A 17,325-nucleotide genomic window follows, 5' to 3' on the forward strand; every position below is an offset into this window, starting at 1 on the left:
CCACAATCGATACAATTTTTTTATCAAGAGTTAAACTGCCTCAGTATGTATCCAATAATGAACATAACTCATTTCAATGTGTGCCGTATTATGTAATTAGTTGTAAAAATATTCACTTACTTTACTTTAATTTTGTAACTATTTGTGTAAATGTGTTTACTTTCCTAGAGACAATGAAATCTCTTGTGCTGAGAAGCTCGATAATAACATGAATGTACTGTTCTATTGGAAAACTCCTATCACCAAAACCACTGCTTAAACTTAAATGTTTCTCTTCTGAATCCCTTTGTATCTGTCCTATGGGGGTTGTTTTAATTAAAGACAGAAGAGGCTGAATATTTGCATATCACAAGTTGTTACCAACTGTAGGCGGTCTGGATGTACAAAAGGTCTCATCCTTTATGATTTTCAAATCTAAAAACTTAGTTTCATGCATGCTCCATTTATAGATATGAAAGATAAATAATTTTGAATGAAAGAAGATTTCAATTGGTCCCCTTCCATAACAACAGGACATTATCTAATATAAAATGCAAACACCAGAGCTCAAAATAGATTAAGTATATTCTCTTTATAGGACGCCACTAAGGAGTATTTTAATGCATGAAAAAGGCAAGCGCCTTTTTTCTAAGTGATAAAGAATTAAAGAATACAATTACTTTACATAATTTTCGACAAAGAGGAAGGATGGATCAATCTGCGAACTTTCCAAACACATCTCTATTATCAAAATGGAAAGCTGGTAATTAAAATACAAGTTAGTTTAGATTCCTAAATTATTCTCCTTATTAGAGGGTATGTATATGACAGGTGCCTTATAATTATTCTACTAATTATGTTATAACACTCCATTTGAATGAAGTGCCTGATGACCTCAACCCATCCAGGAACAGGTATGGTCATAATCAGACAATTTTCATAATTTAACCTCCTCCCGTCCGCCCGTAGTAGAAAAACGGACGGACGGCACTGCTAAATTGTAGACTTTCTCTAAAACGGTAATAAAAGTTGGGTTCCAAGTGGTATAACACCAGATAATGACTGCCAGTATCATAGCTTAAAGTCAAAAGGATTTTAAACTATTTCAAATGCTGATAAAATCACTTACAATGAAAGCTGCTCCTTGATGTTTAAAAGTTTTAGTTTCCTGCAGAATCAGCTGGTCTCCTCAGCACCCGTCCTGACTTCCTGTTTTAGAGTGACTCCTTTCTCAAGCAGAGTGCTATGGAGTCACCCTTGTGTGTGTTAGTAACACACACACAACTCCACGAACACACAGACACAGCAAATCAAGCTATTCCCCTCCTCCATGGCCCCCTCCATTCTCCAAGCTAGTAGACGAACAGTTGCTGGAGTCTGTACTCTCCTTTCGGATCTTGTACTGCCCAATATGTTCAGGGAAGTTGAGCAGAGAGACTTTGAAGCAGCTGTTCAGAAACATGATGATTAGAAGTGTTTGGGCAAACATGTAAAGCCGTCCTTTGCTGAGCAATGTATATTTGTTTGATCTGGATTCATTATTAAAAAAAAGGTTGAGAGTTGAATACTACTTTAACTATAGAAATTGTACTTTTTATATAGGTGTGATGGTTCCCCCTTTATGAACTTTAAACATCTGCAGAGTGGACTACCTGAAATCTTGACACAAAATTATAAATTACTACCGTCCCTGAAATATACACTGTTCTTCTTCAATCACTAAAGACTTTCATTGTGGCACCAAGCATTTGTAAAAAAAAAAAAAAAATTGCAATTTTCATTTCAATTATTTCAGAGAAAATAACATTCTAGTGTTCATATAAAAACAATTGATACTATAGAATATACACAGTAGATCACAGTCTGTACAAAACACTATCCACCCCATAGATGCTTAAATATAAAAAGAAGTCCTGTGTCGACACGTTTGGGGTCAATTCTGCTTCTTCAGAACCAGGCTTAATCTCATTTTAAACCTACAATCAATATATCATTAAAATAAAACACTACCTATCATTTTCCTAAAACTGTATTAGCGCAAAGACATACTTACACCTATTAAATTTACTCATAGGGCATGGTTCTCCTTTTATTTCGAATATCTTGCATTCTTCACAAAGATGCTTTCAAAAAGCTCTGGTCACTCTAAATGTGCATGCAGTTTAATTATTGTTATAATGTCTGAGAAAAGAATTCTCAGACAATCTATATTGCCCCACAGTAACAAACTCAAGTTAAATTTTCATCCTCCAACTGTCATTTTTCAATGTAACTTGGACTCTGCTTACTACGATGCAGCACAGTCTGAGACAGTTTGATGTAAATGCCCAGTGTCCCTAGCGTGTAATGAAAAGCTCACTTGAATCACTGAAAGGACTCTGGAGTTACAGAGAAACCAGCATAAAGGTTCTGCATTCTGATGACTTTTCAGCACAAGGCTAACCTAGAGGGACGGCAGTAAACTTCTACTAAGATTTCAAACAACAAAAAAATGTATCTTCTTTATTTATAATGTATCAGTGAATTATGAGTACTTTGCAAGCTTATCTTAAAATTGTATTAACTTTTATAATAATAATAATCCACTTTCAGGTGCATATAATATGCATACACTGATTATCTAGCACCATTCTTGTAGACATGGATAAACTGTTTTTGTTTATTTTTTTATTTTTTAATAGTTAGTTGGGTCAAATTGATGATCGTTTTTGACCGTAGTGACAAAACGAGCAGGATGGAAAAGGAGCAGAATAAAAAATCTTTCTTGAGCGAACGGAATTTTAACAGTGAATGTGGTTTTCGTTCAATAAACTCTATTAATTTTCAAAATCGAATGTTAAAACCAAACGAGATTGTGTTATTTAAACCATTCGTATGAAAATCTACCAGTGTATGCCAGCTTTAGACAGATTTACCTTCAGTTAAATCCTTTTTTCAGTGTAATTTTCTGTCTATTGCTTTAGCAAATGATACCAGTGTTGGTGTTTTTCCATATCTGTGGATATCAGTATTTACAAATTCTTATGTTTTAGCCAGAGTTGTGCTTATGAAAAATTGAAATGTGCTCATTTCAATCTCACGTTTAGTTTACTAATTTGTATTGAGTTTGTAGTCTATCACAGAAGTGAGCTTGGAGTGGTGGGTACTTTACAACATGCACAGGGATCATGGGGAACAAAAGTAGCCACTCTCCAGAAGGAAGGACAGTGTCAGCATGAATTCAGATATGATTTGAGGATCTACAGCTGAGTGCTACACAAACTTGTTTAATGATGCAGGGATTATTTAATAATGAATCTACATACAATTAGAGATCATTATAACATATTGCAAATAGTTAACTGTAACTAAGATTGGTGGAACAGTATCCTTTTGTTACGAGGGAACTCTTCTAAATGTAGAAGTACCCATGGTATCAGGTAGTCAAGGATATCATCTTCTGTAATATCAAGTTCTACATTTTTACTTCCTTTATTATGGGATCTCCATTTTGCTTGTTTTAGCTAGTATTTCCCATTCAATAAATGTTTATTTATTATCACATTACCTAGCCTCAATAGTGCTATTGTATTTTTGTTACAAGTGCTGCTATTATAATCAGACAAAACGTTCTTTGTTATCTTTTACATTTCTAGGATAAATGATATATTTGTTGTCTGCTCACACATTCTCATGTGTAAAACTATGGCTGCCCTTCTCTGTTTCTCATTTAGTGAGCTTCTGCATTGTAGGGAAATAAATCATTCAGATTTTTAACTACTAAATACAGTATGCAACAGTAATAATAAATATCAAGCTTTTTAAAAAAGGATGTGCAGTGAGGATTTGTAATGTACTGTAACTGCATCAACACAAAGACACTTCACATACTATTGCTGCCGTAATATCAGTGAAACAAGACTAACTGTTGTAACCAGTGGCGTAACAATCGCCATAGCGACCCAGGCGGCTGCTATAGGGCCCTGGCACAGGGGGGACCGGCCAGGACATACCTCTGATCCCGTGTGGGCCGCCTGGGTTGCTATGGCATGTAAGGGTGCTGGCTGTCACTGACACAGCTCAGCAGGGGCGTTTCCCCTCATAGCCGCTGCAGAGCTGTGTCAGTGACAGCCGGCAGCTATGACAGAAGAGGCCAGCGTTCGCAGTGAAGGAGGAGGCGGTGGGCTCTGCAGGGTCACTCTCAGGTGGCCTGTTTGGTAATCAGGTGGGCTCTGCAAGTGGCAATAACTAGCAATCACGGGGGCCTATACAAAATTTTGCTATGGGGCACTGTGATTTCTAGCCCCTGGTTGTAACCTACTGTACTTTGTGCATATAAATATTCCTAAAAGCATATCTGAACCCCCCCCCCAAAAAAAAAAAAAATAATAACAATGACAATATGTTGCAATTTACAAGTCAACAGATGAAATGGCTGCATAAATCTTTTTTTGCAGGCTGTGTTCCTTTATTTTTACCTGGTAATCCTGTGAATAACACACTTCCTGTTTTAGGGTGACTGTGCCCATCACTCCACTGTATCTATGACGGGAGCCATAGTTGCCACCCAGGCTGAACTTCAAATCTGGCTTTGTTCATCTTTGCTGCATGGGGGATGGGAAAATTAGTAGTTTAAAGAGGTAAGATAAGAATGTTTTATGCTTTCAGATTAACTCATAGGTAGTAACAAGGACACTGCATTTCAGGAAAGATCAACACGTATTTACTATACCTGATAAAAATGTTCTCGTCCACAAAACGAAAAGCAATGCAGCCAGTAATTCTAAAAAGTGGTGAGCTGCAATGTATTAAATTGTTCGGGTTTGGTTATCATTTAAACTACCTAACCAACTATGAATTAAATTGTTAGGATGTTGTAAAGTCAGGAAAATGTGCACATATACTTAAAAATTTGAAAGTAGTAATGAATTTGTATCAGCCTTGTGTCCATGGTTACATGCAATTTATTCATTCTCCACTGTTGTCATGTCTTCTGTACTCCAGACTAGGTCTGGTCCCTCCCTCTGGTGACATTTAAAATGATTTTGCCAAGACTTTTAATAGTCTCTTAACTATAGATGCATTTATAATTCATTAAGCTACATACAACATGCATACCTGCCGGATTACTTACATGCCAGTTGACTGCTTTTCATCATCCAGTATATGCTGGTTGAGTTCCAGAATGGAGTCACAAGTTTTATGTTCTAAGAGCCTTAAAACATAAGGCCACCTGACTAGTAAGTGTTTTCATATTTGGGTTTTTCTAACTAAATTGCAAGTACCCATCGCAGTATAAGTTATGTAAATTCTACCTTTTCTGTCTTTTGCACATGGCACACAGATGTTAATAGAACAGCAAGTCCAAAATAGATCACAAGGCTATCTTGCTTAACTATTGTGCACAAGGACTGTTAAGGATGTGGCCTACAGGAACAAAAACTATGGCCTTAGGGATGATGTAGAGGAGAGCAAAGGTAAGCAAAGAACTTAAAAGGTACAAGCAACAGACTTAAAAGAGGTAATGAACAATGATGAATCCAAAAGTCAAGGACACGACTGTACTGGAAGCTCCTGAAAAGCTGTAGTGGGAAGAATGGGTCAATATACCACAAAATGATAAGCTATCCTAGAACCGGGGGAAGGGAAAGCAAGATAAAACCTGTCATAACAAGCGGTCAACTGGAAAAAACGTAGACTAGTTAAGAAAACAATACAAAGAACTTCAGCTGAGGTCATAAAGGTTAGGTGTGCGTGAATGGCTGGAGAACACCCAAGCTTGGCCTCCTCCTGGGTAAAGCCTTAATGGGAGGTGAAGTGGTCCACCTGCCTACTACTTTTAGATTTCAATGAACCCTTCAGGCAGTACAACCAGGCTTTATTTAATGAAGAGAACCTCATTACAGAATTATGTTTTCCAATGCACTCCCATTTTTGACCCTCCAAAACACGTTGGCTGTGCATATCTTCTTGACATCATTTGTAAAGCCAGAAAGGTTTTTTTGGACTCTTGAGCTTATTGCCTGGTATTCTTTTTGGTCTTCAGTTACACAAATGTAAAGGGACACACTGACCACTAACATAAGGGGACAGACTGACCTCCAAAGTAAGGGGACTCCATTATCACCAATGTAATGGGACACACTTATCACCAACGCAAGGGAACACTCTAAGTACTGATCCCCAATGTAAGAGAACACACTGAGCAATGACCATTAGTGTAAGAGGACACACTGATCACCAGTGTATAAGACAATGCCAAGCACAAGTGTAAAGGAGTGTGTTGAGCACCAATGAGAGGAGCACTCTGAGCCCCAACACAACAGGGACACTACCACCTGACCACTTGACTGTGCAAGATGTCCTATGCAATTACATATTCCTGATCTTTGCAGTCTGACTACTGCACTGTATGCACTGTGTTGTAGACAACATATTACATACTGTATGTTGACTGCTGATTTATACACTCTACATAGTCCTGACCCTGCATTCTATATACTATGTTATATATTGCTACATAGTCCTGACCACTACACTCTGTACACTATGTTGTATGTAATACAGTTCTCACCTTTGCACTTTATATGCTGTGTTGTGCATTATTAAGGCCTAAACATTTCACTTAACTAGGTGTTTGTTGTCTCAACGTTTCCTGGTTGCAAAATTGCTCCTAATTATTTTAATGAAGTTATTCTTTAAGGCAGGATCAAAGTGTTAGCACTCTGTGTATATTCTGTGAGCAGAAAGGGGTATGCAATGGAAGAATTTTTTTTTTTTTTTAAATATCCTCTGTATTGTTTATGTCTGTCTTTGAGACTTTTACTTGTGGCAGAATAATAAAGCATACAGTATTTTGTGGATACAAGGACATCAGCATTTGTGTGCAGTTTATACAGTGAGTAGACTCAGACTTTAACCTATTCCTCTTAAGCCACTACCACTCATTACCTCCTAACTCCCTGGAGGCTAATAGTGACCCCAGAAGTCAGACGGGCTGATATTTTACATCAGGACAGAGTTCTTGACGTATAGTGAGGATGTGAACTAATTGGCTCCAGTCACTTTTCAACAGCTGATAGAGTTTATTTGCCACCATAAACACTAGGGACAGAGATTTAGGGTCACAGGATACCTGCAAAATAAAGCATGGATCACGGACTCCAAATACTGCTCCCAGTTATACAAATGAGGACCTTTAAGCAGAGAATGGAACTCTGTATATAAGGACAGACTTAATAGCAGCTAAAGCACTTATCTGGATGGGCCACCTGACTCCATGTGAGGTCCAAGCCATATTCCAGCTTCTCAGGCACTTCCAGAAAGCAAAGTTTATCCTTGGTGCTCCCATCCAATATCCAGCTTCCCTCCTCCTGGGCAAATCCTTCAGCGAGGCAGAGCAAATATCAGACATAAGACCTAGATCTTATTCTTCCCGCTCATGGCCTCCCTTTTGTGGCACGGCAGACAACCCTTTTGGTGCCACGACAACTAATGCAAACAGGAGATTTTTTTGAAGAAGTAATTTGAGTGGTTTTCACCTCTACATGCTGAGGAATGTGCGATTTGGGTACTGTCGTGTTTTACAATTTCACAGGTCTGCATAATTTTAAGCCTTGACAAATTTAATATCTATTTACTTGACACAAAAATGTTACAAAAATGTTTAAATTATATTGTATTTGTGTACACTAAAGTTCATTGAGTTTATTTTTTACTTTAAAAAATAGTAGTGTAATTATCATGTGACATGAAAAATTGAGTGTCACCATTTTATCTTTTTCATCTTACAGGGTCTCTGATTTCAGAAAATATATAATCTTTTTGGGGTTTTAAGCGGCCTTCAGACCTCAATTTTTTTCATATGCATGCAGAAAATGAGAAAAAAATAGCTCCAGCTGCTAAAAGAATAAAGACCTAGCAGCTTCTTGGGATCTTGGCAATAACTATTGATACAATACAGAGGGCACATTGTGAAAGTTTGGAGCCTGCTGATTGCCTCCTTGATCTCTTTACTAGTGAGGATAAATTTGAACTCCAAACACACAAAAAAACACAGAAGTACTCAGGTCTATTACCAAAGGCAGGCTGAAATTAAATCTAAATCTACAGTTTTCACTAAAATAGTCCTTGGTCATCTTTCCATGAAGGTCCTTGTTCAGGCACTTCCTGTATCTGACAACTCTTTCTTACTGTCTTCCAGTTGCTTTCTTGCATTGTTGCCCTTTCACATGTGCTAATGGTGGAGATTGTGCTCCACAAACATACCGGTAAAACAAGGTAAGCCTCTTCCCTGCCCCTCCATTCTCCTTTCCCCCCTCTTTCCTTCTCCAGGCATTGTTACCCTTTCACATGTGCTTCTGGCAGAGATTATAAGCTGCCATGCTACTGCTCAGTGCACAGGCATGTTCTGAAGTGTCACCTCCCTCCGTAAGAAATGGCCTGTAGGCACCAATGGAGCACATGTATGTAGATAGGAAGTGGCTTCAAGTGGCTAGAAGAGATATGCAGCAATGACATTTATAAAAGGTGAAATCTTTATTTTCTGATTGAAAAAAATAACATAAGAACTATGCTGGTCCTGATATCCTGTTTTAGGGTGGTTCATTTCCTTTGCAGAGTCCTATGAAGCCACCCTTGTGTGTGCTATAAAGCTGTGCTCCACAACCACACAGGCACAACAAGGTAAGCCTATTTCCTGCTCCTCTATTCTCCTTTCCCCCATCCTTCCTTCTCCAGGCTAGTAGATGGACTGCTCCTGGAGACTGTGTTCTCCCTTGTGATCTTGTAATGGGGAAGAAGTTCAAGGAAGCTGAGCTGAGAGAGATGGAGATAGCTGGAAACATGATGTCTGTAAGTGCTTGGACAAAATGTTAATACATTTGATAGTTTAATAATACTTTAAATGTAATTTAGCTAATGTTTAGATCTACTTAAAGATGTCTATACATAGAAAAAGCTAATCAGATCTTCACAGTAAAATCTGACAGATTCTCAGCATATATGCATACCAACTATTCAGCTTACATTGAATAATTTCCTCTTAACTGCCTATCAGAGAATAAGCTTATCTGTATCCAGCTACGCATTTTCAGCAGAGATTAATAGAACACCATATAAAAATGTGCAGCCTAACATATCTTCCCCAAAATGGATGTCTTTCTCTCAGATCCACTGATACAATTTGTCATGCTTCAGGGAAAGACAGTTGTACAGTTGTACTAAAACATTTGTAGTGTCTCAAAATCATGCTAGGTACATGATCAGCTTTAAGTGTTAGATGGTAAAGATCATCAAGTTAAAGTAAAGCTGACTATACCTGTTACCCACGTGGGCCAAATGAGAAAAAACTCTTGATTTCCACATCCACTCTGACAGCATGGATGGGGCAATTGCCCCGCGTCTGTCTATTGTTTTCTGACAGCGACTCGTGATAGGCTGCAGTCACTGTTCGGATGAGAATATTTGGACCAGATTCTTCAACTAAGGTCAATTGAAAAATCAGCTTTTGTTGAACAGGGGGGTCCAGACTGGGTACATTTCAGCAGGACTTGACCGAAATTCAAATAGTGTATAGAGAGCTTCACTTTTCAAGTCTGTGTGAGTAAATTCCTGACATGTCACAATATACAGCAACAGTATAATTTTTCAAAAAGCTGTGCCAAAGGATCTCGGGGTGGGTGTATGCGCAGTACAGAGCTTTGGCCGGGAGACGAGGAGAGACACAGGGTAACTCAATGCACGCAGCCCGGCAGCTGCGTGCACTGGGACACAGAAGACTCAGCAGTCAGCGTTGGATCAGAGACCGGCACCAGCGCTGGAGGGACTGCTGAAAACTACAGGAAAGAAGAAGATGATCAGATCAAGAGGCATCATCCTTACACTAGCATTGGGGGGGAATAACCTATAATGTCACTTTAAGCTCCAGTCAAGTGACATTGCCTGGCTAGGATGACGTCACCAGTCTGCTGCATGCAGGAATTAGTACTTAAGCCTCTTCACCCCCCAGAGTAGTAGGTCACTGTGCATTAAGTCACAGTGAGAGGTTGTAAATGGGGACTGATTTGTGTTGAACATTTGTCAACACAGCCAACATAGCCCAGAACTGTACAGGTATCAGGATTTACATGATTGTGTCATTTTTAAGCCAGCATCTCAGTCCAAGAAGTTGACCCCGGGTGACTCCCGAACAAAGATGAAGATGTGCTGCTGGAAAGAAAACCAGATAAAAGCATTGTCTGGGGAGTTTCTGTGATCCTAGTGAAAGGTAATAAATACCCAAAAGTGTTACACTTACATGTTACTCAGCATGCATGCACTTATATCTGATGCTAGGTCCACTTTAAATAACCATGGTCTCTGATTATATGATTCATTCAAACTCTCTTCAGTATTTGTAATGTACTTCTGCACATACTTTCTCCTCTCCTCTCTGCTCACTGCCTAAGCAAGCCTTGTCACTGCAATTTCCTGTCGTGTGATATGCAATCAAGTGGTGGGTTAACTGAATAGCAGTTATTTGAAAGAAGAAAAAAAAAACGACTCATAGATGAATACATAGCACACAATTTTTTTACATCGAGTTAAACAACCATTATAGTGTACGTAGCTCTGTGGGTAACATTGGGATTTAGAAGAAAATAACTAATTTTGCTATTAGAGAGACATACCTTGCTGGTATTATGGCCAACGGATTGTGCATCCACAAAGATCATCTCTTCAAGGTACTGGTGCTTGGAGAGACAGGGGTTGGCAAAACCTGTATCATTCGTCGTTATGCACAACAGCTGTTCACCGAGCATTACAGAGCTACTATAGGCATGGATTTTGCTCTCAAAATCATCGACTGGGACAACGGAACACTGGTCAGACTGCAGCTGTGGGATATAGCAGGTAAGTCTTCCTCTGGGTGCATTAACCCATACAGGAATCATGATAAAAGTAATGAATCCTTTAACATGTTAACAGCACCTGCTACGAAAAAGAGCATACTTAGTCTCCTGAAAAAAACTGTTTGAGAATTTAAAGTGATATTAAAGTCAAATGTTTTTAAGCTATTTGAAATGCTGATTGATTCACTTATAATGGATGCTGCTTCTTAGTGTTTAAAAGTTTTTTACAGGGTTATTCACAAAAGAGTGAACAGTTTGGAGAAGGCAGGAGAAATGAACAATCTAGGACAACATAGCTGAACTGGAAAGTGAACTGAATTGGAGAATTTTTCCAAATCAACTATTTTGGCCTAAATTGTTCCCTTCTCTAAACTCTTCACCCTTTCGCAAATAGCCATGTTAGTTTGCTGCAGAATTAGCTGGTCTCATGAGCACTGGGCAGGATATACTGTTTTAGGGTGGCCTCTTTCTCTTGCAGGGTCCTATGGAGTGTATCAGTAACATATACACACAAATACACACATCACAGCAAAGCATGTCACTTCCCTTCCCCCTGCTCCCCTCTCCTTTATTCTTAAAGCTAGTAGATGGACAGCTAATGAAGACTGTTCTCTCCCTTGTGATCTTGTACTGGACAGGAAGTTCAGGGAAAACTAGCTGAGAGAGTCGGCGCCAGCTGTTTGAAAACATGATGACTGTAAGTGTTTGGGCAAACATGCAAAGAAATACTTTGCTGGGCAATGTATATTTGTATATACAATCCTGCTGTAGGGACTTACCTTAAATGATGTCTCTTAATCCGATCATCTTCTTCTTTACTGTCCTTTGCAGCTGTCCCTGCAGCGCTGGTGCGGGTCTCCGATCCAGCGCTGACTCCTCTGTCCTCCTCTTCTCTGATGTCCCACGGTGTCTGTGCGGGTGCACACTGCTTCATAGACTTACCTTGTGTCTCTCGGCCAAACATCTGAACTGCGCCAAGATCCTTTGCGGCCGCCCGAGACTCTTCAGATGTTCGGACGGGAACGCGCAGTGAGGACATAGGTAAGTGTAAACCCTTTTTAAAAAGTTTTTTTTTTCTAATGTTTAAAAACACGCAAGGGTTTAATAACCCTTTAAGCTTTTTAATTTGATCTTAGTCCAACAGTGCCATATAGCTGACCAAGGGTGACACAGGAGAGGCAGGTATGTTCCCTAGAACAACAGGCAGGGAGATATGTAGTGGATGAATCACTAAAGTACTGGAACCTAGAAACCCAAACATGACCCAATAATTGCAAGTGATCTTTAAAATTAGAGCATGACTTGTAATTGTATGTAAATGTATTTTTGGTTTATATTTTGCTGCCATTGTTGACTAAGTAGCAGAGGGGAATCAGTGGATTTGGCACTTTTTATTTAACCACTTCAGTACCTGCATATGAAAGCCCCTTCATTACCAGGCCATTTTTCAGTTTACAGTGCTGTCAAACTTTGACTAAGAATTACTCCATCAAGCCACACCGTAACAAAATGAATGTTATATATTTTTTAAGTCAGATAGAGCTTTCTTTGGTGGTGTTTAATAACCAATGTTTAATATTTTTTTACTGTATATAGTAAAAAAAAGAATTAAAAGGAAAACTTTCCATTACTCTCTGTTATAAAACATGTCAAAAATGTCAGGACAGTATGAAATCCCCAAATGACCCATTTTTGGAAAGTAGACACTGCAATGTGATCTGCTTTTTTGCCACAGTTTTTTGGAAATGAAGAAACATATCGGTTTTGAGAGGGTTAAAACATGGAGCTTGGTAATGGTGCACAAGATAAAATAATGTACAGGTCATAGATAGGAACAGTGGAAATGTACAGATGTGCAGGATATGGAGGTGAAGAAGCTAATACATCAGAGCAGAGACAGAATAACATAAGCAGGGGTAATGTAATGGGGTAAAAGGGTTAAAATTATTTGAAACTTAATTTTTTTATTTATTTATTCTGCTGCTGCAGTTTCTTTTCACCAGGAACTAATAAATGGACAACTCATCCATTCATTACTTCCTTTACTCTCCCCTGCCTTTGATGTAGAAGGAAGGGGAGTGCTTTGCAAAGTAAACATTGCCATGCGATCACTGTGATAACCAATCACATGGCACAGAGCCAGTGCCATGGAGTCTGTGCCTGAAGCTGATGCTCTCTGCTGTGTAATGACACCGGGAGCTGCAGCTTCTGAAGTTACAGCGACGCACACACAGGTATGTCCTCCCGGAACAATGGGGCTGTGGTGGTTAATGTACACTAGCAAAAGTGTGCCCATTCATTGAACGTGCTGAATACAGAAGGTTGAGTCACTGCAATGGCAGAGAGCACAAAGGTTTGCATTGGTACAGTGGCCGAGAGTGCTGAGACATGCATCATTACAGAGGCAGCAAACACAGGGGTGGGTGTTGGTGCAGTGGCAAGTGAATTGGGAGCATATGGGAGGGGTTTTAGCAAGAGGAGAGGATGGAAGTCAGGTGCAGTGGCGATAGAGGGGGATGGTGTGAAGATGTGGTGTGGGAGAATGGGGGTCAGTTGCAGTAGTGAGAGCACACGTAGTAGGTGGTGGGGTTAAGGTGCAGTGGATGTTTCAGACATGCTGGTAATGGAAGTGTAAGCACAGTGGTGGTGGTGGTGGGGTTGCGGGCAAATTCTTGAGTGGTGCCTCCACCAGGAACTCTCAACTGCAACTCCAGATGCAGTCCTCCTGGCCAGCGCCAGAGGTTGGGTGGGGGGTTGGTGATGTGAGCTGCAGCTGCAGAGACCACTCTGGGTTTTACTTGCTGTTGGGTATGGTTGTTGTGGATGGCACTGCTCTACATTTAAACACTGATCCTACTGCACATGCGTAGTAGCGTCACAATGTTATTACCTTCCTGTCACTGCTACGCATTCACCAGGTTTGTCACCATTTTGGTTTGTCCCAAAGACTCTACACTACCCCTTACTGAGTCCCACCACACCTCTGCTCTCTGCACAGGCTCTGTGCGACACCCTTATTTACAAGTAGGGATGCACCCATACCAAGTACAGTACTCGGTACAAGTACAGATACTTTTCGAGCTCCTTAGAGAAAAATTAAAAGGTTAGGAGGCAGCTGTCATTTGTAAGGAGTACACGGAGCTGCAGGGATGTGTACATCTCTGTTTTAATGTATGATTTTGTTTTTATAAATATAAATAAAGGGATGCATAGATACCAGTTTTGCAAGTACGATTACTGGTACTTGCCGAGTACTTACAAGTACGAGTACTGATACATTTTTGTTTATTATCATGTGACAGTTTTTCTAAAACAATACAGACTAATGATTTCAGGACAGTGGTGGAGCACCAGAGCTAGGTCACAGCTGCAACCGCTGCAACCCTGGTAGTTCTCGTGAAAATGCCAAGTATTGGCATTGGTACTCGAAAAGTATAGGTGCATCCCTATTTACAAGGTAACATCTGGGTATGTAAATGCACTTGGTGCACCCAAAGTTGATTTATATGCTTTGTGTCTATTGAAGAATACATTTCAAGTAAAATGTTTGTGCCTGGAGTTCAGTTTTAACATGTTAGCTTATATGAGATTTTAGTAATTGGGTTTATAAATACTTTAACTACTTGAGGACAAACACAATTATTAATACCGTCCAAGACTGGTCCACCCGTGCCCATGTGCGCATCCATGTCATCACCAGGAATACACTTCAGTAGAACAGTGGATGATGGCACAATCCAGCATATGATGCAGAATCCTTTATTGTATACAGGCAGCAATCTTTCTCTAACAATCTTCATACCTGTTTGTGATGTTATTCATAGGTTCCAGTGGTTTAAATAACCTCTATTTCTATATATTTTGATACGTGTGAGTATTTGTTGTATGGAGTATAAAATATAAAGCACAGCATTCAGAGTGGAACGTGTGTGGAGAATGTAAAGGAGAACTCTAGCCAAAAATAACAAGATAAGAATGAATAGCCCTATAAAAGATAAAATAACAGATTTTGCTGGAATATTTACCTTCAGTCCAGATATTTCGACTGTGGTACTTTTTTTCTGCCACTAGATGGCCAGCACCTAGATGGCCAGCACCTGAATGGCCAACACCATTCAGCCCACTTCCTTGTAGCCCAAGTCATCCTGGGTCCACGCAAGTCGGTGACTGAACAGTGAAAGGGCTACCCCCTGCACTGCAAGGGTTAAGTGCTTGTTTAGGTCTAGGGGACAAAAAATAAAAAGAAGAAATACTTTTCCACCCAGCTCCTTCTATTTTGTAATCGAAGTTTGTCAGGCAAGGCGGTGCCTCATTTTAAGGCCTCAGCAAAGGTTTGGTTTAAAGGCAAGCCTTTTTTTGGCAGCTGAAAGAATACCATATTACCCACTCCATTACACAAGTCTCCACTTGCTACTAAACGGCAGTTGATGGTGAGGGTGCACAGAGTGTTACATGTAGACAGCATTAACTTATGTTTTTTGATTCTGTCAAACAGATCTAAAAATGGTTCCGATAGGCTTTTTTAGTAGGTTTGTAATTCTGTAACTGCTAAAAGTTGCACGGAACACTTAACCAGCATTAAAGAAATAACTAAAAAGAGCTATGTGCATTTTTAATGCAATTTTCTAGTTTATGCTACTATCCATGTAATGGATATACTGCAATGAATTTTACAGGCAGAAAACTGAAATACACATTGAAGGGCACACTAGCTCATGTAATTTAAAACCAAGTCATCTAAGTTTGGATGACAGGAGTTGTAAATCTGTGAACAAGCAGATGGGATTCTATTCATTTTACTACCGTAACGTAGACAACTTTCCTGTCTGCTCTTTTTGGAACTCAGGCTAATACAGCAGTGCTGGATAATGTCACAGTAGAGAAGAAGGTAAATTTGTGAGTTTCAGTTTGAATTCTTTTTATTAGTCTAGTAAGTGCATAGACTTCATAGTAAGCTAGAAGAATCACTCTCCAGAATACAATCTACAAAAATGTTTTTTCATTCAATTTTGCTACTTAAAAAAGGATCAAAACCTAATGTGTACCTAAACCCAAAATACAAACATATAGGGGGGGAATTTATCATAGCAATTGCGAGTGTTTGAACTTGCCTATGGTTGCATAGGATATATTTGTGCCAGATTTATGTTGCTGGTGTATTGTTGATCATAAATTAGATTAAATAGACTCCAGAAAAGAAGACTTGTAACTCCAGGCAAAAAGCTTAACTGTCACTTCTTGAAGAAGTGGTCATGGGGACTTATTAAGTTGTGATTGTTTTGTTAGCTGAAGCTCCAGTTTCAGACAGCTGCAGGAAAGTGCAGATGTAAACAGTTGCAAACTTTTGCAAAACACGTGAAAAATAGGCGCAAAACACATGCAATCAGAAAAATATTGCAAGCTCTGGTCAAAACGGTCACACGTTAAAAGGAGAGGCTAAACAGATTTGGACAATAAAAAAATGATCTATGCCTGAAACTGTTGCAATTACTTTGATAAATTCCCCCCCCCCCCCCCGCCCAATCTTCCTACCTTCACATTAAATGGGAAGATTGCATTAGTTTTCTTATTTTTAGGCTGTTCCCTATTACCTGGCAATCCTGCAAATAACGCACTTTCTGTCCCTTTGTGTCTACACTCACTCATCCACTGCATCTTTGGAGGAAGCTATGGTTGTCACATAGGCTAGACTTCAAACATGTCTGCTTTTCTTTATCTCCATTATATGGTGGATTGACAAGGCTAGTTATTTACACAAGAAAGAAAAGGATGTTTGTGCTTTCTTGTCATCAAACAGGAAGTGACAAGGGAACTGTAGTTTAAGCAAGATCGGACTGTTAAGCTGCAAAAAAATGACATTTTGTTTTTGGGTTTAGATACGCTTTAGAACATGCTCCTATAACTTTTCCCTTGAGATTGATAACACATCTATCCAACCCTCCCCCCCATGCTAGATGTCATCCTTGACTTGGATCAATGAAACCAATGACCAATGAAACCGCTAAACTACTCATCCACTCACTTATTATCTCTCGTCTTGACTATTGCAACTCCCTCCTCATTGGCCTACCTCTACACAGGCTATCCCCCCTTCAATCTATCATGAATGCTGCTGCTAGACTCATCCACCTAACCAACCGCTCAGTGTCTGCAACCCCTCTCTGCCAATCCCTACAATGGCTTCCAATAGCGCAAAGGATACAATTCAAAATATTAACAACCACTTACAAAGCCATCCACAACTCTGTCCCCGGCTATATCTCAAACCTTGTTTCAAAGTATCACCCTAAACATACCCTCTGCTCTTCCCAAGACCTTCTGCTTTCCAGCTCCCTCGTCAACTCCTCCCATGCTCGCCTCCAGGACTTCTCTAGAGTCTCTCCCATCCTCTGGAACTCTTTATCCCAACCTGTCTGACTATCTCCCACTCTGACTGCCTTTAGGTGATCCCTTAAGACTCATCTCTTCAGGGAAG

The 17,325-nt window shown here is 39.6% G+C and overlaps 1 protein-coding gene across 1 annotated transcript in view; it reads left to right on the plus strand.

Annotated features, from left to right (window-relative positions):
• Nucleotides 1–10,640: 10,640 nt before the first annotated feature.
• Nucleotides 10,641–17,325, plus strand: part of RAB32 (RAB32, member RAS oncogene family) — a 52,785-nt gene continuing 46,100 nt past the window's right edge. The window contains exon 1 of the mRNA XM_018557363.1: nt 10,641–10,851. Coding sequence (XP_018412865.1) covers nt 10,641–10,851 — 211 coding nt within the window. The remainder of the gene's footprint in view (nt 10,852–17,325) is intronic.

This window comes from Nanorana parkeri, unplaced genomic scaffold (genome assembly GCF_000935625.1).
Source record: "Nanorana parkeri isolate BGI_ZX_2015 unplaced genomic scaffold, ASM93562v1 scaffold281, whole genome shotgun sequence".
In the NCBI taxonomy this organism is placed as follows: Eukaryota; Metazoa; Chordata; class Amphibia; order Anura; family Dicroglossidae; genus Nanorana; species Nanorana parkeri.